Source organism: Propithecus coquereli, unplaced genomic scaffold (assembly GCF_000956105.1).
Source record: "Propithecus coquereli isolate 6110/MARCELLA unplaced genomic scaffold, Pcoq_1.0 Scaffold1, whole genome shotgun sequence".
NCBI lineage: Eukaryota > Metazoa > Chordata > Mammalia > Primates > Indriidae > Propithecus > Propithecus coquereli.
The window spans coordinates 6,425,197-6,445,328 of NW_012133857.1; the positions used below are offsets into that span (position 1 = coordinate 6,425,197).

At 59.5% G+C, this 20,132-nt stretch overlaps 3 protein-coding genes across 3 annotated transcripts in view; 1 reads left to right on the forward strand and 2 right to left on the reverse strand.

Annotated features, from left to right (window-relative positions):
* KLHL40 (kelch-like family member 40) overlaps window positions 1-4,037 on the forward strand; it is a 6,849-nt gene extending 2,812 nt beyond the window's left edge. Inside the window, exons 3-6 of the mRNA XM_012649064.1 lie at window positions 151-258; window positions 423-608; window positions 2,505-2,651; window positions 3,501-4,037. Coding sequence (XP_012504518.1) covers window positions 151-258; window positions 423-608; window positions 2,505-2,651; window positions 3,501-3,612 — 553 coding nt within the window. The 3' untranslated portion in view covers window positions 3,613-4,037. The remainder of the gene's footprint in view (window positions 1-150; window positions 259-422; window positions 609-2,504; window positions 2,652-3,500) is intronic.
* A 207-nt stretch (window positions 4,038-4,244) lies between these two features.
* Window positions 4,245-13,597, reverse strand: HHATL (hedgehog acyltransferase-like). The gene is made up of 12 exons (XM_012638281.1): window positions 13,348-13,597; window positions 11,572-11,690; window positions 11,122-11,189; window positions 10,509-10,622; window positions 10,185-10,379; window positions 9,634-9,843; window positions 9,022-9,193; window positions 8,454-8,598; window positions 8,304-8,339; window positions 5,186-5,387; window positions 4,670-4,811; window positions 4,245-4,471 (listed from the first exon to the last, which is right to left on the reverse strand). The coding sequence occupies exons 2-12, from the start codon at window positions 11,675-11,677 to the stop codon at window positions 4,347-4,349; spliced, it is 1,515 nt and encodes a 504-aa protein (XP_012493735.1). The 5' UTR covers window positions 11,678-11,690; window positions 13,348-13,597; the 3' UTR covers window positions 4,245-4,346.
* A 5,571-nt stretch (window positions 13,598-19,168) lies between these two features.
* CCDC13 (coiled-coil domain containing 13) overlaps window positions 19,169-20,132 on the reverse strand; it is a 40,097-nt gene continuing 39,133 nt past the window's right edge. The window contains exon 15 of the mRNA XM_012638291.1: window positions 19,169-19,921. Coding sequence (XP_012493745.1) covers window positions 19,762-19,921 — 160 coding nt within the window. The 3' untranslated portion in view covers window positions 19,169-19,761. The remainder of the gene's footprint in view (window positions 19,922-20,132) is intronic.

The following is a 20,132-nucleotide window of genomic DNA, read 5'->3' on the forward strand; positions in this document are numbered from 1 at the left end:
TGGCGTGGGAGCGAGGGACTGAGAGGTCTGGGAAGTCCCAGCAAAACATGGGGTGCACCCCGAACGTGTGTTGGGAAGGTGGGTGAATGCGGACACAAGGACAGAGCACATGCCTGAGCCCGGTGTCCGCCCAACTCCGGTCCCCTCCAGGTCATTCAAATGGGGCGAATCGGACCCACTGCCTTATGCTGTGTATGGCCACGCGGTGCTCTCCCACATGGACCTGGTCTACGTCATTGGCGGCAAAGGCAGCGACAGGTGAGGCTAGGGCCTGGAGCGAGTCTGCGGCAGCCGGCGACTAGGAGCAGAGTCTCTCCTATGCTGTCAGGGGTCTGTCCTGGCTGCCCTGGGAGAAGCAGCAGGAGGGAAGGGTGGCCCTGCTCCTGCTACTCTCTGCTCACTCACCGCCCGCCATCCCACAGGAAGTGCCTGAACAAAATGTGCGTCTATGACCCCAAGAAGTTCGAGTGGAAGGAGCTGGCACCCATGCAGACCGCCCGCTCACTCTTTGGTGCCACCATCCATGACGGGCGTATATTTGTGGCAGCTGGGGTCACCGACACGGGGCTGACCAGCTCTGCGGAGGTGTACAACATCGCAGACAACAAGTACGCAGCTCGCTCCCTCCTCCCCACAAGGGCAGCTGTGTGGCTTTGGGCCTGTGTGGGCCCTGGCAGGTAGCCCCTGTGTTGGGTCTCCACGGTTGAGTTTGGAAATCGGCACAGAAACAGTGCCTCTCCTCTGATCAGCAGTAAAGTGGGGAGGGCGGCATCCTGGTAAAAGGTGGGGAAGGGTTAGGGCCAGCCTGGCCTGCAAGAGGAAGCCCCCAGGGCTGGAGTAGGGGATGCCAGCTTCCTCATTCAGGGACTCATAGCAGGCAGTGGCCTGGTCAAGGCATATAGCAGTGGACAACACAGAAGCTCCCCTGCCTGGGACATCAAGAAAGAGAAAACTGAGCTGACAGACGGCTGTACTCAGCCGCAAAAGGGGCCAGGGTGGGTGGGCAAAGGATGCCCAGGCAAAGGAAGCTTGGTGCCAAGGAAGTCAGGAGAAAAAAGGCAGGACACACTGGAGGGAAGGCATTGCTCAGGCTGGGTGGCAGGTGGTTGGTGAAGGGAAGTGGGATGGCGGTGCTGGGGCTGGAAGGGGACAGCAAGAGAGGGGCAGTGAAATGCCTCTCACTGGTTTTAAGTGCCCATCTGCATTCTGCTAAAGCGCCTCACGGCAGCTGATGTAGAGAGGAGACTGGGGTTTCCCAGGAGGCAGGGAGGTCAGGGGTGCAGCTGTAGTGAGAGGTGATGGGGGCCTGGAGCTGGGGGTACAGCAGGGATGGGGCTGGGTGGATGCACTGGAGAAAGACTTAGGCCAGGGCCTCTCGCCCTCTGATGTGCATGTGGGTCTCCCTGGGGAATCATGTTAAAATGCAGATTCTCAGGTCCGGGGAGAGCCTGAGAGTCTGTATTTCTAACAAACCCCCAGGTGATGCTGAGGCTGCTAGTCCACGAACCACACTTTGAATAGCCAGAGTTTAGGGCTGGAACAGAGCTTAGCAATTGATTGGATTGTAGGGTTAAGTGAGGGGGAAAGTAGATGCTTTTGAGTGAGGGTGGGAAGCCATTTATTGGAGAACCACTGGGATGAGACAGGGAAAGTGAGGGTCCAGATAGGAGGTGCCCAGGGGTGTCCAGGAGGAGCCCACTGGGGCAGAGAGAGGGCTGAGCTAGAGGGAGAGATCTGGGGTCAACAGCACATGGAGGGGCTCAGCCCCCCCAGGAGAGAGGGTGCAAGTGCGAGGAGCTGAGGCCCACGCCCGAGGGACGCTGGGGACAGATGCGTTATCCAGGAAGAAGTCTGAGAACGTGAGCTTGGAGAGGTAGCAGGTGAGAGTCACATCAGCAGTGGCGTGTGTTGGGGGCCCTGGATTTTAAAGCCCTGCGGTGGCCACAGACCTCAGTGAGAGCAGTTTTGGTGGGTGGGGATGAAGGCCCAAGGCGGGAGCCAGGGGAGCGAAGATGCCTTGAGAAAGCTGTGTGTGAGAAGAAGGATGGATAGGAGGCAAGGGATGGGGTGTCACTGGCCACCGAGGAGCAAGAGGACTATGTCCAGGGCAAGGCTGGGGTCTGCCAGGGACTGGGGTCGTGAGTTGGTGGGTGGGAGTTAGTTCAGGAGAGGAGGGGGGACAGTGGGGAGATCCATGGTGGCCTTCACTGGGCAGCTTGGATGGAATGACAAGGACCAGGAAGGGAAAGGGGAGGAGCAAGAGACTGGGAAAGGCAGTGACCACTAGAGGGAGAGGGAAGGGGAACTGGGTTGGGACGCTCCGAGGCTGAGGCGGGAACACCAGGTAGGCACTCCCGAGAGGGTCGGAGAACAGGAGCTTGTGCTTGGAGCACGGAAGCCTGGGGTTTGGATCGCAGAGGGTGCAGCAGAAGCTGTGGGCGCTGGTGGCAGGAGCACCCTGGGCTTGCTGAGGCCCCTGGTGATGCACCTCACCCCCCTCCCAGGTGGGCGCCCTTTGAGGCCTTCTCGCAGGAGCGCAGCTCGCTCAGCCTGGTCAGCCTGGCGGGCACCCTCTATGCCATTGGTGGCTTTGCCACTCTGGAGACCGAGTCTGGAGAGCTGGTCCCCACAGAGCTCAACGACATCTGGAGGTGAGCCCAGCCCCAGGGAGGTGAGGGGGGAACCAGGAGCAAGGCTGACACCTCATAGCAGTATGCAGGCACCAAGGCACCTGGCAGGCTCCTCTGTGGGCAAAGCTGATCTGTCTTCCAGGGGGCCCTGTAGGGGAGGAACAGCAGATGCGCCCTGCTCAGCCCCAGGGTCTTGCCAGTTTGCTCAGGAAGGTCTGGGTTTGCACTGTGCCCCACTGTGGAGCACCAACAGTGCTGCAGACAGGAGCTGACCCCAAGCTTATGGCACAGACCCATGGAAACAGGGCCCAGGGAGCATCCAGGCCCTTCCCCACCCTGCCTTCTGGGTGCTTATTTTGGAGGGAGAACCGAGGCCAGGACTGGGAAGTAGCTGGACCCCAGCTTCTCAGGACCATTGCTTTCCATGGATGGTCCTTCCTGGGATGGGGGAAAGCAGTTTCATCCTCCTGGGGCGTCCCCCGAAACTTCAGTCACCCCCACTGCTGCAGACTCTGGGGAGCAGAGCTGCTGGGAGGGGACTTGGAGGCGGAGTATGGAAATGCTCAAGGGGAGGAAATTGGTGTGTGGAGGTGTAGACCTTCCTGGAGGGAGGCGCACTCTGGGGAATGCGGGAAGCCTAGGGAGGTGTCCTTTCCCAGAGAGGGTGGCTCTTCCTGAGTGTGAGGTGAGTGTTCTTTGTGGTGGGTCTTGCACGGGCCTCCTTTCCCAGAACAGGGGAACTTTCCAGAGACAGATCTACCTAGAGACAGGCCCAGTGCACTCAGCCACCCCTCTCTGCTGAGTTCCACTCTAGGCTCAGCTGACCAAGCTGCCCATCCTTGTCCCCGCTCTCCCCACTCCACCCTCCAGGTATAACGAGGATGAGAAGAAGTGGGAGGGTGTCCTGCGGGAGATCGCCTACGCGGCCGGTGCCACCTTCCTGCCTGTGCGGCTCAACGTGCTGCGCCTGACCAAGATGTGACCAGCCCAGAGGGCTTGAACCAAGCGCTGCTCCCGTCCTGCAGCACTCACAGACCTGGCCTCGTGGGGGCTCCGAGGAGGAGGCCAGGAGAGGCCAGAGCACCCCTGGATCCAGTTATGGTGCCTGAGGGGCTGCTTCAGCCAGGAAAGGGAAATCCCTGCCTAGTCCTAGCTTTCGGGCAGGGCCAAGGAACTAGAGGCTTCTCCAGTGTCACCATATCCCTCCGGGTGTTCTCCGTCCATGAGCCAGAACCACAGGGGTGGATCCCAGGTGCACCCTGGCCCTGCCCCAGCCTGGCTGTGTGTGCCACGTAAGTTCCCCCAGATGGGAGTGTCCCCTTCAAGCGCACCTTGCAGCGTGGATAAGTCTCCTTTGCTAAGAAGAATAAAGTGCCTTCTGAGCAAGCAGCTTAGGTCTGGAATCAGGTGCCAAGTCAGTGACCTGGTGGTTTGGAGATTCAGGGCTTCAGTGTTCTGCAGTTGGGTTGCCAGGGGCGGTGGTCTCTGCCCTCCATGTACTGTCTCCTCCACACTCTGTCTGTGGCCCTCCCTGAGGCCTAGAGCCCCCGGCTCCTCAGCTGGCATAGACAAGGAGCAGGAGACTGCTGGGAGAAGGCGCAGGGAACAGCAGGCTGTCGTAGAAAAGTCTTTTATTCTGTGTTGGCCCCATCTGGCCCGGCTTGGGCCTGGGGCACAGGAATAGCTGAGCAGAGCCTGTCCCCGTCCCCCTCCCACCTACTCCGGCTTCTCTTTGTCCTGCTTCTGCTCCTCCTCCAGTGCCAGGGTTCGCTCACGTTCCTTCACCAGCTGGACACCACAGTAGGTGACAAACAGGACGGCCAGTGTGGTCTGCGGGAACCCTGTGTAGGGAAGAAGTTGTCAATGCACCGGAGCAGCACCCCTTCCTCAGTGACTCTTCTCTTCCCATCCCTCTGCCCGCCTGACTGGCCCTCCCTGCCAAGTCCCTGGGGTGTTGGGCGGGTAGGGGCATTTCAGAAGGTCAGAGTCCTAGAGGTTGATGCCTGGCATGTTCTGCATTTCACACCCCCGTCCCTCACCTTTGAGTAGCAGGCGCCGGGCAACCAGCTCTGTGAACTCGACGCTGTTCAGGCTCACAAGGTTGTACATGATGATAGCCCAGAAGTTCATGGCCCCAAAGAGGGCCCGGACCCTGCGGGACATCTGCTCCGACAGAGAGGCCTGCCCAGTCCAGGAAAGCATTGGAAGCAGGGCAAGAGGCCCAAAGGAAAGAGGACACGGTTGGTCAGCGGCTCTGCCCACATGGCTACTCAGGTCCTGAGGGTACGCCTGGTCTCCCTCATTGTTAAACATGGGGAAACTGAGGTCCAGAGAGAGGGTGAGGGCTGAGCAACCCAGGCAGGCCCGGGTGCTCCATTCCCCACAAAAGGTGGGGAGGGCCAGGTTCCCACAGGTGAGCCATTGTCCTGACAACAGGAGGGTGGTGGTGAGAAAGTTCTGCACTGGGGGCCAAGTGATTGGACAACCCCAGAAAGCAGCAGTCCCCACCCTCCCCCGAGAGCCAGCCAGTCCCAGCCCAGACCTTCCCTGCTCACCTCAGTTCGTGCTAGGGGCCCCCACTCTGCCAGCTTCTGCACCCAGAGCTCAAAGTTGAGGCCAAAGCAGTTAAGGAATGACCACAGGTAGACAATGTCACAAGGCCCGAGCCACAGAGTGGTGATGGCAAATGTGGCCACCGAGGCCCCTAGCTCTGGGATCACCTGGGAGTGCTCCCCACCAATGTGGTCATACACATATCTGCAGGAAAGACGGGAGAAGGGGCCGAAGGAAGTGTGGGAAAGAGCAGGTATGAGACGGGCAGAGGACACAACAGGGCAGCCCTCCTCAGCGCTGTCACCTTGGGCACATTCAACGTCCCCGACCTCAGGTAGGCTCCTCCTCCTCTAGCCAGCTTCACGCTGTGGAGGACTTGGCCTCGGACAGCATATCCTCTCTGTCTCTGCTCACTTCCTCCCCAAGTGATGTCATCCACACCCAGGACTTCACATCTGGCTCTACGCTGATGACCCCCAAATCTGTGTCTTCAGCCCAGTCTCTCCTGACTCATGCATCCAACTGCTATAGGCATCTCACGTGGATGCTGATTGCCCATCCCTGCCTCTCGGTTACTGGCACCACCGCTCATTGCTATAGCCCTGGCACCCGCTTGGACTCTCCGCTTCCCTCGTCGCCCATCTCCAAGCAAGCCAGCATGTTCTGTTTCTCCACTCGGTCCTGCCCACGGCTCACCACGTCCTCTACTCCTCAGTCGGGGTGTGCATCTCTCACACTGATTATTGCGAGAGCCTCTTAGGTGGTTTTCCCGCTTCTGTCTTTGCGGCTACGGCCCATTCACCACGCAGCAGCCAGAGGCAGCGTTAGAGTGTAGCTCGGGTCGCATCACTTTCATGATTAGCCTCTCTCAGTGGCCTCCCATCACAATTGGAATAAGCTCCACCTCCTTTCTCGGGCTGGGAGAGCCCCTATAGCCTGGTCCTGCCCCTCCCTGACCTCGTGCCTCCATTCTCCCTGTCGACCCCGCTGGTCTTACTGGCCTCAGACACACTCAGTTGGTTCGTGCCTCAAGGCCTCTGCAGTTGCTGCCTCTGCCTGGAATTCTCTTCCCAGATCTCCGTGTCACTCGGGTGTCGGTTCACACATCATCTCCCCAGAGAAGCCCATCCAGACCCCAACGAAAGAAGCTTCTACCCTGTTGCCAACTTCTTTCCCCTTACATGTCGTATTTTCTTCATAACACTTACCACTCTCTAAAATTATCTTATTTATGTTTGTTTACCTGTTTATGGTCTGTTTCTCCCCACTAGACTGTAAGCTCCATGAGTTCAGGGTCTTTGCCATGTTCACTGATGTGTCCCCAGTGCCTAGAACAGTGCCTGGCACATAGTAGGTGCTCAGTAAATATTTGTTGAATAAATTCAGTGGAAGACCCATTGAGTAACCAGCCTCTCCATTCCTCGACCTCCTCATTTCCAGTGTTTTTTTCTCCAAGCCACTGCAGCCACCCACGCCCATGGCCACGCCCCAACTTTGTCACCACTTGAAATTTTACCACTTCCTAATTCCCACTCTGTCCAGCCCCTCCTGACTTCTGGCCCCCAGCTTCAGTCCTTTAGTCCCACTGAGCTTGTGACCTCCTGTCTTCACCACCCTCCTTAACAAGACCTCAGGTAGCTGCTCCTCCAATGAGTCGTCATTATAAATAACCTAAAAACCCGTATACCTCACTTCCTCCTCTCACTCATCTGGGAGAGCCAGTCGCCTACTGTCTCCTCACCTGCACCCAAGCAGCTAAGCCCTGATGGGAAAATCACACATCTTCGCACACTGGGGTCTGTAAACCCACGACCTGCAACACCACTCGGGCTCTCAATGCCACAGTTTCTCTAGTCAGCTGCTTCTTCTGGGCCCTGCAGTGGCTGTGCCCTCATCCCTCCCGCAAGTGGGAGCGGGTGTGGGGCGGGCAGGGGAGGCCTGGGTGCCGCCTCCTTCCTGTCCCCAGCCCCGCAGCTCTCAGCCGATGACTAGGCCACCTACTTCACAGAGGACACGTGGAATCCCTTACTTTTCTACACTAACCTGCCATTCTTCTGTGTCCATGCTGGCTCCTCCGCTGCCTCCTCCTCCTCCCAAAGCCAGGCCTCTGCCTGGACCTGGATGCCATGGCCTCCTCCCTCCCCAGGGACCTCGCTCCCTCAGTCAACCCTGCATCCTGCATCACCAGCTCTTTCCTGTTGGGTAATTCCCCTCGGCACATCCATTATCTCCTGTCTTTAAAACACCCCACTCCCCCCAGCCACTGCTCTGACTTGCCCCTTCAGCCCCAGGCTTCTTCAGGAGTCGTCCACACAGCCCCTGTAGTTCCTCAGCTTCCCTCCACTCCCACCTGCCCTTGCCTCTCCAGCCCAAGGCTGCATGTCACCAACACTCATCCTCAGTGTCCAGCTTCCTTGGGCCTGCGAAGCACCTGCCCCAGCCGCCCCGCCACGCCTGATGGTCCTCCCTTGGCTTCCAGGGCATCCCCAGCCTTGATTCTCCTGCTCCTCTGACCACTCCTGTCCGCCCCTTCTGCTGGCTCTTCCTCCTCCCCCAACCAGAGTCCTCGCAGGCCCAGTCTTGGCCACCCCCTCTCTCCTCTCTCACTCTACTCTCTCTCCTCAGGACTGATCCACTCACAAGGCCAAAGGCCAAGCGCCCACAGTCAGGATGCTCAGAGCCCATCGGCCCCTAAGCCGCTCTGAACCCGAGACCTCAGGCCCACCCACCTCCCTGACTCTCCGCAAGGATGCTGCCTGCGTTCCGACTAGACACTCCTCACACCGAATCCCTCTCTGGAAACCAGCCCTCCGTCCTCCCAGGCTGCAGACAGGAATTTGGGAGTCATTTCCCTCTCCTTCCCTGTACCTGCACTGCAGGCCCAGTCCTGCCAAGGGTCCCTGCGGTGTGTCTCTACTCTCACCCCCATCTCTACCTGCGGGGCCCTCACCCAAGTCCAGACCTCTACGTCTTTCACCTAGACCTCTGCCACGACCTCCTCACTGCCCTCCTTGCTTCCTCTCGCCCAGGGGTGAACTTTAAAAACGTGGGCTGATCGTGGCTCTTCCCTGCCCAGACACCTGGCAGGATGGCTGTGACCATCCTCCACTCCCAACTCACTTGCAAAGCCAGTCGTTGATGCCACGGTCGAAGTGCCTGTACGGGGAGAGCAGATGGATGTGAATCTGCCGGGGCAGAGCTCCCCGGGCACGGGGAAGAGGCTTGGGGAAGGTGGGGATTCCAGGCGGAGCCTCCCCTGTCAGCACTCACGTTTCCCCAAAGACGTAGAGTGCTGTGATGCACTTTGGAGGCCGGGGCGGGTCCAGGTGGTCGAGGCGTGCCACGGTGTTGACGACGCCAAAGAGGACGGCTGCTTTCACCCAGTCGTACACCAGGTTTGAATAGGCGAGGCCAGCTGGGGATAGGGTGCCATCACTGCCTGGGGATCGTGTGTCAACCTCCCCTCTCCGACCCCCAATTACTTGGGGAGGTGCTGAAATCGGCCCCCTCCCATGCACACTTTCTCTTCCCAGGTGCCAGGGGAAGTCCTTGCTGCTGGGCCCATCCCTTCGGAGACCCCATCCCGTCACTTCCTGGGGGAGATACCAGGCCCCGCCAGCCCCGTGGAGACCCCATCACAGTTGTGGAAATCAGCCACTGCCCGGTGAAGCAGGGTAGGCTCTGTGGGATACTGTTCCCGCCTCACAGGACAAAGCCAATGCCAAGTCCCATGCACCCACCCCTGGGTGCTGTGCCCTCAGGGCTTCAGCTTCCCCAGCGGTGACACCCATGGGAGTGCAGAGGGTCTGTCTTCCTGGTCCCGGCTCTGGGGACCCACCGAGGGCGCTGTCTGGGAGGCGGTTGACGAACTTGAGGTCACCAGGGATGGTGAGGATGTAGAAGAAGTGAAAGAAGATGTCCACGGCCATGATGGCCACCACGCTAAGGCCCGCCTGGGCCCGGATGCTCCACAGCTCGCCCTCGGGCCTCACGGGCTCTGCTTGGCTCACCTGGGGGGATGCGAAGTGTCTGAGGGGAGAGGCTAGTGCTGTCTGAGGGCAGAGGCAAGCCCTGCCAGAGGAGCACTGTCTGAGTGGTGTGGGAGGAGACACGGTTTCATCCAGGGGTCCTGCCTGAGGGTGGAGACACAGCCCACCCTGGGCAGACCCAGTTCTGTCTTGGAAGCCCCATTTGAGTGGGCAGGGAACATCTGTGGCCTGGGAGTCCTGTCCGAGGGAGGAGGCGTGTCTGCACCCTGTGATCCCTGTGGGAGGGGAAAGGTGGCCCCATCCTTGGGTCTGAGGAGGGAGAGGAGACTTGGCTTCATGCAGGAATCATGCCTGAGGATGGGGACGTCCTATCCTGCCTGGGGGGTTCTATCTGAGATGGGAACCCCCGTCTGAAAAGGGAGATCCAGCCCTGTTCTGGAAGCCGACAGGTGTCCCCTCACCTGGGTGTGGAAGCGATCAAAAGTCATGATGGGCCCAAAGAAGAAGAACGGCAGGTAGAAGTTGTACTTGAGCAGGTCAGCTAGGGAGTAGCGGCGATCAGGGTGGGCACAGCTCTCCAGCGCAAAGCTGGTGCAACGCAGCACTGTGAAGCCGCTGCCCCCATGAAACAGCACCTCTCGTAGATCAAAAGTGCCTGTCACAAACCCGCTCTGGAGGGGAAAGAACAGGCCATGAGCTCACAGCGTGCCTCCTGTCTCTGGGAAAAGCCCCCCAGCTTCCCATAGGGCCCAACCTGGCCCCCCGCCCCCTTCCTGAGCCAGTTAGCACTGGCCACTGCTCTATCCCAGTAACGCGACAGAGCAGATGACAAACTGGACGTGTTCCTTTGGTGAGGTGATTGCCTTGTGGACAGGGCACACTCTAAGGCTTGAAGACAGGTGGGAAAGTGAAGGAGATGCTTGGGACACTTGGGAGGCCAGGGCTTCAGATGGAGTGAGAGGCTGGGATCGGATCCCTGCACCCTCCACCCCTGCGCCCCTCCAGTGCACACCTGCCAAGAGATTAGGGGGTCCATCTTGAAGGAAGCTAGGCTGGCCAGGCCGAGGCCGAGACAGAGCCAGGACTGGCCTAAGAGTGAGGCCACATAGAGGCCCACACAATGACCAAGCAGCAACAGCAGGTACCAAGGGCCCATTGTGCCTGCCACGGCCAGAGCCCCGTACACAGCATACACCCAGGAGCGGAGCTGTGGACAGAAAGAGAGCTTCTGTTAACTAACTGGGTAAGTGGGGGTGACCCCAGGATAGAGTTCCCACAACCCTGTGGCTACAGAGGAGTGGGCAGGGGGAGGCTGGGTGGCCTAGGTCCCGCTCACCTGGGGGGCAACCATCGTGCAGAGTTTAGCAAACAGCACATGTCCCGAGAGGGCGAAGACAATGATGTTGCGGAAGGAGGTGAACCACATCACCCACTCGAAGTCAGCCACATCCTGGGCAGTCCGGGCAGGAGGAGGTGGGGTGGTTAGGGTGGGAGAGGGGGCAGGATGGGCTGGCACCTGGCTGGGAAGAGTCCCAGCACCTTCCCGGCCCTCGTGTTCTTCTTATGCGTTAGCTGACGTCCCTGCATTCCCCTCCGAATAGGTAGAGAGGAATGGAGGACCCTGTGTGGGCTGCTCTGCCCCCAAAGTGCACCTCTACTCAGCACATTGCCTGACATCCCACCATTATTGCTTTGCTCTGGGGAGGGGTGCTGCCGGAGGCTCCTGCCAAAGCACATCTCGGTTTATGTGCCCCATTTCCTAAATGGACATGGGAGCGGCCCATGGAGAGCTGAAGGCATGGAAACCCTCTCGCTGTGAGGTGCCCTCTGTTACATGAGAACATCTGAACAGTGGAGAGTGGGAAGGGTTTGGGATGGGAGAGGTGTGCGGGCATCAGGGACCCCAAGCAGGGATCCCAAGCAAGGACCCCAGGGTGTGGGGAACCTACCATCTTCCGGCCAATGTACTCCCAGCCAGGTCGCACAGACTCCCGGAAGGACTTCCTGTGGGCCCCATCTGAGAACAGAGTGTGGCCTCAGGGAGAGGGACCCTTCACATCCCCGCCCCTGCCTTCCCCACGGACAGGGCTGCCCCCAACCCTGGGGCACGGGAGCGGGGAGCGGGTCTGGGTCTCTCTTGTTCTGCATCTGCTTCTCTCTGGGTCTCGCCTGCCTGTGCATCTCGGTCCAGGTCTGACTGTGTCCCCGAGTGTCTGAGTGTTGCTGTCAGTATCTCTGCATCTCTGCAACCCTGTGACTGCACCTGGCTCCGCCCAACCCCCAGGGCCTAGGGGGTATCCTGGGTCTGGAGCCCATGAGTGTCTGGCCTTGCTGGTTGGAACCCGGACGCCCCCAGGGGAAGAAGGCCCCCCCCCCGCCGCCCCAGGCCCAGATGTTACCTTGCGAAGCCTCAAGGAGGCCCCGGCCAGCATAGGCCAGTGCTCCACTCAGCACCAGGGAGTAGAGGCCCAGCTCAGCTGCAGGCAATGCTGTCTTGATGCCCATAGCCTGGACAGGGCTGGGGGAGACAGGTCGGGTGAGGGAACCGCAGCTGCCAGCCCTGCCTAGCCCCGCCTCACGGTCCCCCACTGGGGTGCTGGGGACCCACTCTGAAGAGATTGCCCCACCTGCCCCATGGGGACCTTGGGCCATCACTCTCCTCACCCCATTCCTCCCACCTGGATACCCGACAAAGGCACCCTATCCTAGCTACTGCTCTAGTCCCCGCCCTCCCATCCGGGGGCTCACTCAGCCTAACTTACTCACCTCCATTTACTGCTTCACACCTGCGGGTGGGCTGGTCCCCACCCTCTGTGCAGACCTTCATGTGGAGAAACCTTATCTCTATCACCACAATCAGGTTTCTGCCCCCAGTCCCTCAGTGAGCCTCCCTCAGCTCCTGACAAAGGCCCAGCCCCCTCCAAGATGCCTTCTCCACTCCCCCCCACCGCCCCAGCGCTGTCCTCCATTCCCTGAGAGCCCATGACCTCCAGGGTCCTGTCCCTGTCGTCAAGCCTCCATCCTTCTCATTCAGCCTCCAGCCTCTCACTGACCCCCACCCCCCAGCAAGCCAGCCTGCCACATCCCTGGTCCCTGCCTGTGTCCGTGACCACACTGCCCCCCTCTCTCAGTGCTCTGTATATTTAGGCCCTGGGTGCTGGCCGGAGGCTGTGCTATTTGAGGAGGTGCCCTGGTGGAGCAGGCAGGGCCAGGCAGGCACCGGGGAGGGCACTGGCTGCTGTCCAAGGTGCTGACCGGAATCAGGCCCAGAGGAGCCTAGCCACTCCGCCTTCCCCGGGCCTAGCTTGTCCCCAGGGGTCCTGCTGGGCTATCCCCGGGCTTTAGCTAGGACCTGTGCCCTTCCTACCCTGCATCGGCCTGCCCAGGGTCTTCCCAAGGGCTCCGTGAATACAGACTCGGGGCTTAAATTAAATGGAGGAACATGCCTAGGCACTTCTCAGGCTGAGCTGGGCCAAGAGGTGGCTGGTGTAGCCCTGTCTCCCACCCTAGACCCTCCCCCAGATCTCCATCGCCAGCCCTGCAGCCTGCTCTCCTGGCCTCCACAGTCGACACTTTCCTTATCATACAGTTGCGGGGAGGTCATGGGCCAGAAAGGGGCAGGACCCTGTCAAGGTCGCGCAGTGAACCTGGGACAGGCTTCTGTCTGCCTGCCCTCAGGACCGGGTATTCTCAGTGAGCCCCGCTGAAGTCTCAGGTAAGGGGGACCCTCGCTGGCCCTGTGCACGCCGGGGGCTGCCTGACTGCTGCGCCGCCGGCCCGAGGGCTGAGGCACCTCCTCCGCGGCTGGGTGGGGGTAGGGAGGCCCTGGGGATCAGGTTAATGGAGCAGGAGCCTGAAACCGGAGCCCGCGAAATAGCTTTGTCAGCTGCCTCCTACTCGCCACTTTCCAATTTTAGCTCCCCATGGCCGATGCAGGGTGTCCCCAGCGAGACCTCTGTGAAGAGCTGGCCCCCAGCCTGGGGCCTCTCCTGATAGACCCCCGGCCCCGGGCTGGCCTGTGAACACAGGGGTGTCCCCCTTCCCCTGGTCCTACCTGCCTCAGGTGCACCTGGGGTAAAGCCCACTTTGGGACCTGTGATCTGGGATGAGGGGCCTGGGTGGACCCTGCAGGTCTCAAGGGCCCCAGAGTAGCTGCATCCCCAGCTGGCACTGACCTTGAGGAGGCTGCGAGGGACCCTGGCACACTGCCCACCTCGGGGCTCCGGGGTCCTGCGTCCAACCGTGCGTCCGTCTGACCAACTGAGCTCCAGCGCCACGGTGGGGTGTGTCCAGGTCTGGGGTCCCCACCCCCTCAAGGCTGTGTGTGGTGAGTGGTGACAGCGGGAGAAGGAGGGGGAGGAGGAGGTGGCCTTCCTGGAGCGGAGCTAAGCGGAGTGGAGCAGAGCCGAGTGCTGCAGAGCTGCTGGCCACAGGGAGCCGCAGGGAGGATCCTAGCGGGGGTTGGGGGGAAGGGGCCGCCAGTAGCACAGGCTCTGACAGGGACACCTGGGCCTCACTGCAGCCTGCCTCCCCTGGTCCTTTGAGAGCCTGCGCCTCCCTCTCACTGCTAGCCAGGACCCCCTCTTCCAGGAAGCCTTCCTGGAGGCCCCACCAGCATTTCCAGGCTTGTAAGCCCTGCCCCCACCACACGGCCACACACACTCACACATAGGCACATATTGTCACACCTCAGCTCCATGGACTCCAGCCCCCACCTTTACATGTGACCTCCCAAGGGCCGTCCCGGGGCAGACTCATCTAGTCCCCTGCCCTGGTCCTTTTCATTATGCCAAGAGTCCCGGCTGGCCAGGCATCAGTGCCTGAAGCAGGACTGACTTGCCTACTGGGATTGGAGCTGGCATGGGACATGGGGCTGAGAGGGGCTCCCCTACTCCAGCATTGTCTCATAGGGAGTTGTCTGGATGGAGGGGTGCTGGCACGGTCACTTGGCAGGGCTTGAGTAGGTACTTAAGAGTGGCTGGCGTCCTCTCGATGGCGGAGTGGAGGCAGACAGGAATGTCCCTAACCAACTGAGTTCCTTGAGGGGGGCAGGGCCCTCACTCTGAAGGGAGAAGCCAAGGCTTCGGCCCTGGCTACCTGATGGGGTGGGGTATCCTGAAGGGCCCCCCAAGAGGTTAGGAACCCCTGATCGTCCCCCTTTGGGATGAGACCGAGTCTGGAAGAGCTGTGTGTATTCATGCCATGTCTGTGGAGGCCTGTTCATGTATGTGCTCAGGGGGAGGGTCTGGGGGGAGAAGGAGCTTTGTGACTGCAATCACAGGACAGCTCCTGGAGCCCCTGCTCACCCTGATCCCAACACGGGCTCAGCTAAGGGTGGGAGAGGAAGGTGCTGTGTCCCCCAACAACAGGGGCCCTTCTAGGGCCTGAGTAAGGCCTGGGGCAGGGAGAGAGGTTGCACTTAGGCACCTGGGCAGTGAGCTTCTTCCCAGAGGGAGCAGCGAGGAGACTCCAACACACACACACCCCACACAGATGGCACAGAGGTCCGTGTCAGTGGTCCCTGACCCCGAGAAGCAGGAAGGGCTGTGGTCTGGATAACAGGCACTGGAGGAGGCCGGTGTCGGGGAAGGAAGGTACCTGAGCCAGACTGTGGGGGCTAAGGAGGGCTTCCTGGTGGGGGATGCAGTTGTTAGAAGAGGAGTAAGTTAACCATAGTAGCCAGGTTGTACATGGATTCACTTTTTAATGTCGCCATAACTCACAGGAAAGGTGCTACCATTATCCCCAGTTGGAAGAAGAGGAAACTGACGCACAGGAGCTTAAATATTTGGGTCAGCTCCATACCTTTCTGGAACTGATCGCCCTGCAGGGGCGAGAACCCTGCTCATCCACACTGGGGGGTGGCCTAGACCAGCCATCCATCTGGTGCCCTCAGGGGCTCGAAGAGAATGGCTCAAGGAAGCAGAGTTTTTGGGTCCAGGATTAAGAAAACATGTTCAGCCAACTGACTTGAGCTGTTGTGATCCACTTCTCTGTGTGCATATGGCAGCCCAGCCTCGCTGGGTTCTTGGGGGGATCTGGCAACTCACTCCATGACAAGGGTCTAGCTCACTGATTGCTTATAAAGAGAGGCTATTAGAGAGCCACGGACCCCAGATTCCAGAGGCCCAGAGAGGCGGGACTCACACGCAGCAGTGAGATGCTCTCCACGTGACCCCATGCAGTGAAGTCTGCAGGGAGTTTGGCATGTGGGGTTGGCAAGAGGGGTGGAGTGCCAGGGAGCCCCCTGGATCTGGGGCCGGATAGCCCAATCCCAGCTCCACACAGTGTGAGGGGCGGCAGGAGGGGAGGTGATTGGTGTGGCCCCGCAAATGAGGGCCAGGAAGCTGACCGGGCTAAGACCAGCACGAGGCTCAGGGGTCAGCTTCCCAAATGCCACAAGGGCCACTGGGAAAGATGTGGTGGGGAAGGGGCCTACTCTACTCTCTCAAACCTTAGAGCCCGTTTTCTATTTTCAAACATTTTTTTGTTGTTGTTTGTTGCTCACAGTAAAAATGTGAGGAAAGTAGGAATGTATCTTCTGTTTGTATGTGTGTGTGTGCGCAATTGTGTTTTGTATCAGTTGTGTGTGTGTGTGTGGAGTCTGCATGTATATGATTTGTGGTTGTTTATTTGTTTCACTTTTCCCTTAGAGACAGGGCTCTCTCTGTCCCCCAGGCTCTAGTGCGGTGGTGTGATCTGAGCTCACTGCAACATCAGACTCCTGGCCTCAAGTGATCCTCCTGCCTCAGCCTCCCAAAGTGCAGGGATCACAGGCATGAGCCACTGTGCCCAGCCCTGTTTTGTGTTGCATGTTGTTTACGACGTGTTTGTTGTGCATGTGTGTGTATCTTGTGTGAGTCGTGTGTGTGTGTGTCGTGTGTAAGGCTCAGGGCTGGAGGAGACACAGTGCAGGTAAAAGCACACCTGTGCAGAGGTGGCAGAGGGAAAGATTTCTTGTGCGAAGGGCTGGCTATGGGCTGGCTGTGGGCTTGCGGGGAGCGGGGAGGAGAGGCTGGTTCTGGCAACAGGATACAGGGGCCCAGAGAAGCATCCCCCTGGAGCCCACCCTGCCCTGGGCTCCTCGGAGCAGGGGAGGGGCCCAGTGGCAGTGGAATGTGTTTGAGTGAGCCCGAGCCAGGCTGCCATCTTGTCTAGCTGAGCTGTGGTGCCCCAGATGCCCCCACAGGGACAGTGGCCAAACCACATCCACAGCTCAACCAGGTCTTGCTTGTCAGTGCTGGACCCTGAGCACCCAGACCCACAGCGCCTGCCTGGGGTGCGGCCAGGGGGTCCTCCTGTGAGGTCACTCTGCCACCTGCCTCTTCACTTGCCCTGCCCCTCAGCCCTCCAGGGCACCTGCACCCTCCCTTAACTGTTGCCCTGTGGCTCTGGGCAGGGACCTTGGTGTTCTCATCCCACCCACCTGTTGCCCACCTGCCTGAGGGATGGGGAGGTCATCCTCAGGGTCCCAGGGACAGGTGCTGCTGCCTGGGAGAGGCCATTGGCACTAACCTGGCTGTGCTACTCCCCACCTGGCTTAGATCCCTCAGGGGCCCAGTCCTTGGCCCCTTTGACATCCCCTCCTTCCCTTAAAAGTCCCCCTCCCAGGATCTCCTGGGCCTTTTCCGCTCCCTGTCCCTTCAGCCCAGGGAGAGGTGAAGGACACATGGCTCCCTGACAGACCCCTGCACCCAGATCTGGTCAAGGAGTCTGGGAGCCACAGCAGGGATGGGGGCAGGCAGGAGGCCCCGTGGTGCCGTCTCTGCATCCTCCCCCGACCCCCGCAGCGCTGGCATGGAGCTCTGTTTCCCACGCCTCTCTGACTGGGCCTGGAGCGCCCCCAAAGAAGCAACAAGTCAGATTCACCTCCAGGCCCCTCCCCGGGCCTGGAGAGGCTGCGTGCAGTTGGCTCTCACTGGCCACACAGAGTGCTGACCTGTGCGGAGTCTGCCTCTCTCCCCAGCTGACCTGGGAGTTCCTGGAGATCAGGACTGTGTCTGCCACACTCCGGCACCTCCGTGCCTAGGGCAGAGGAGCTGCTCAACAGCATTTGCTGAACTAATGGAGGCAATACCAAGAGCGACCATTTACTGAGCTCAACTGTGTGCCACCTCCTCCAAGCACTGGACACTTTCTAACTCAATGAAGCCTGCAGAGGATTCTAATGAGGACATAGAGCCAACCCGGTCTCACCAAGCCGGGAGTGCTGGTGGCAGACATGACAGGGACTCCTGGCACACAGCACCATGACCCCACAGCAAAGCTCTCAAGGTTGCCTGTAGAATCTGTAAACTGAAACACTCATCTTTATACCCAAAGTCAGCTGAAGCAAGATGCCAGCTAAATAATTTACTCAAAAATGTCCAGACAAGATTTACTGTGCCCATGATTTTTCTCTCCCCTCTCTTATGTAAATCTTTTTATTATTGTCGGATGAAATCAATCTATGGATACCTGTTCCTTGTACAGAAATAAACAGCAAGCTAATAATTAGCCTAATGTCTTTGGGTTATTCTTTGACACCTATGACAGCCCTCTTAGGAAGGTTTCTATTATTGGCCCCATTTTACAGCTGAGAGTGTGGAGGCTCAGGAAGGTTAAGTAACTTGCCCAAGGCCACACAATTGGCAAGTGGAGAAAGAAATCTGCCCCAGGTACCCCCACCTGCTCAGAGTCTGTGATCTGATGCTCCCTCCTCTCTCAGACCCGTCCCTGAGCCGGGAAGGGCAGCAGAACCACCCTGGAGAGGTGAGGGTGAGTCACGCCACCCCTGCACTGCCCTGAGGTGACCTTGAGGAAGGATGGCTGGTCCTATGCCTGCTTTTCACTCTCAAGAACTCCCCTGAGGACCAGAGCCTGCACCCCCCACAGTCAGATCACCCTCTGGGGCTCCCCGCTGCCTACAGGAGAAGGTGCGGACTACACTGTCCGGCATTCAGACTCTGCGTTTGGCCTGCTCCTTCCTGTCACACAATGTCCCCTCTACCACAGGTCCTCTCACTCCTGGTGCTCTGCCTGGCCATTTCCCCTCACAACGAGCCAGGGAAGAACTCTTCCTTCCCAGAGACCCTTAGGACACCATCAGAATCACGACTTCAACCCGATGGCCTTCGCTCCACCTTGCTGTGTTACCTGATAAAGGTCAGGGCTCCCTGAGTGGGGGCTGGGGGTGGCGGCCGTCCCTGAGGAAAGGTCTGAGAAGCTCCAGGTGGCTGTTCTTTGGTGGAGGGGGTGTTTTCAAACTACGTGCACCTGCATCTGTGTGTCACTGCACACGAAACACACAAGTGACTGTGTCTTCACATGTGGGGATGTTTCCATGTTCACATGCATGCACGCTCGTCTGTGCCAGTGTGCGTGTCTACCCGTGCACACACGGAGGTGCCTGTGAGTGTGTGCACGCGGTTGCATGCTCCTGAAGCTAGGTGTCCACGTGCACCTGCATCTCTATGTGGGCCTGCGGGTGCACGTGTGTAGCCAGGGTGCCTGGGGTTGGGGCATGTGGCTATGGGTGACCCTCCTTGGGGCCACCCTTCCCTATCTCTATAACTGCAGCTGAGAGGGGGTGACACTGTGACAATCACAGAGAGGCATGGAGTCCTGGGGTCCACCTGCAGTAGCCTTCCCAGCTCACCACAGCGAGGGTGGGGCACTGTACCTTCGCCTGGACCCACTGCCTCAAAACCCTTCTGCTCAGAGCTCTGGCTGAGCCCCACTATGCCACCAGCATCCCCCAGCTGCAGCCTGGGGAGCAGGAAGAGGTGCCCCTTGGAGCAGCTGCTAGGGGCAGAGCTGCCCAGTGTGGGTGGGCACCCGCCCTGGGTCATCTGCTCAACCACAGGACCCTGGTTCTGGAGTCAGTCAGCGTTAAACACCAGCTCAGCTTCTTTCTGTGAGCCTCAGTTTCTTCATCTGTAAAATAGGGTGCAATCCTGGGTTATTAGAGGACTAGGTGGGCCAGGGTTCCACAGTAGATGCTCACTCAGTGGGAGCTGCAGTGATTATGAAAATAATTATTATTACAAGTCTGAGGGTCGGCATCTGAGGAGGAGCCCTGAGGAGGGCTGACAAAGTGGCTGAAAATATGGTGCCTCAAGTCTGTGGAGGGTGGGGATGGCCACAGATGGAACCGGGGTGGGGGTGAGGACATCCTGGTGAGGGGGCCAGGGTGGGGCTGCATGGCATGGGGGAACGTGCCCAGCCTGGAGCACCGAGGCTCTCCTGTGCGCCGTGCGGGCATGCAGGGTCCCCCAGCTAGGCCCTAGGACAAGGGCATTGAGCACCTGCCTGAGGGACCCCCTCTGTCTGCTCACAGCTGTCTTGCTGTCCCAGAGCTCTTGCCAATGGCTGGTGGGCCTCTTCCCCTGCTATAGTCAAGCCCACCCAGGGCCCCTGCAGTGCCCCATGCCCGGGGCTTCTCCTTTGCCCTCCTGGCCTGAGACGTTGGCTTTGGTCATTCTTAAGGAAGAGGCTGGGCTGGCTGCCCCAGGCTGGCTTCCTGGAGCAGATGGAGTCCTCAGTCGCAGCCTCATCTTCTCAAGATCTGAGGCTGCCCCGCCTGGCCAGGCTGACACTGGGCCGCCATCCTATTGCTTGTCTGCCTTCTGCTGCCGCAGGGCCTGCAGGAAGACCCCTTTCACCTGGCCCAGGGTCTCGTGGTACATCCGGAAGTCCTCCTCCTTTCCCTGCAGGGCACTGTCCAGGGCAGCCTTTAGCATCTCATTCTCCTCCACCTGGGTGGCCAGCCTGGACCACAGGAGACAGGGCTCAGTGTGGCCTGAGCTGGCACACGTGCGGGTGGATGGAGGGCCCTGGGAGTAGGGCTGCCAGCATGGCTGCTCTTCAGGCTCAGGGTTCTCTCCGACCCATCCCCTCTTCCTACTGACCCTTGGGGGACATCATGTGGGATTCCTCTCTGGTCCACCCATAGCCCTGGGCCTGACACCCAGCAATGTCA

What these genes read in the sequence shown, in the direction of transcription:
- HHATL (XM_012638281.1), bottom strand. Translation starts at nt 11,677, where the DNA reads ATGGGCATCAAGACAGCATTGCCTGCAGCTGAGCTGGGCCTCTACTCC. An exon ending in AGTACATTGGCCGGAAGATG is followed by an intron (nt 10,623 to 11,121) that starts GTAGGTTCCCCA and finishes CGGACTGCCCAG; the next exon opens with GATGTGGCTGACTTCGAGTG. An exon ending in ACCCCCTAATCTCTTGGCAG is followed by an intron (nt 9,844 to 10,184) that starts GTGTGCACTGGA and finishes TTTCCCCTCCAG; the next exon opens with AGCGGGTTTGTGACAGGCAC.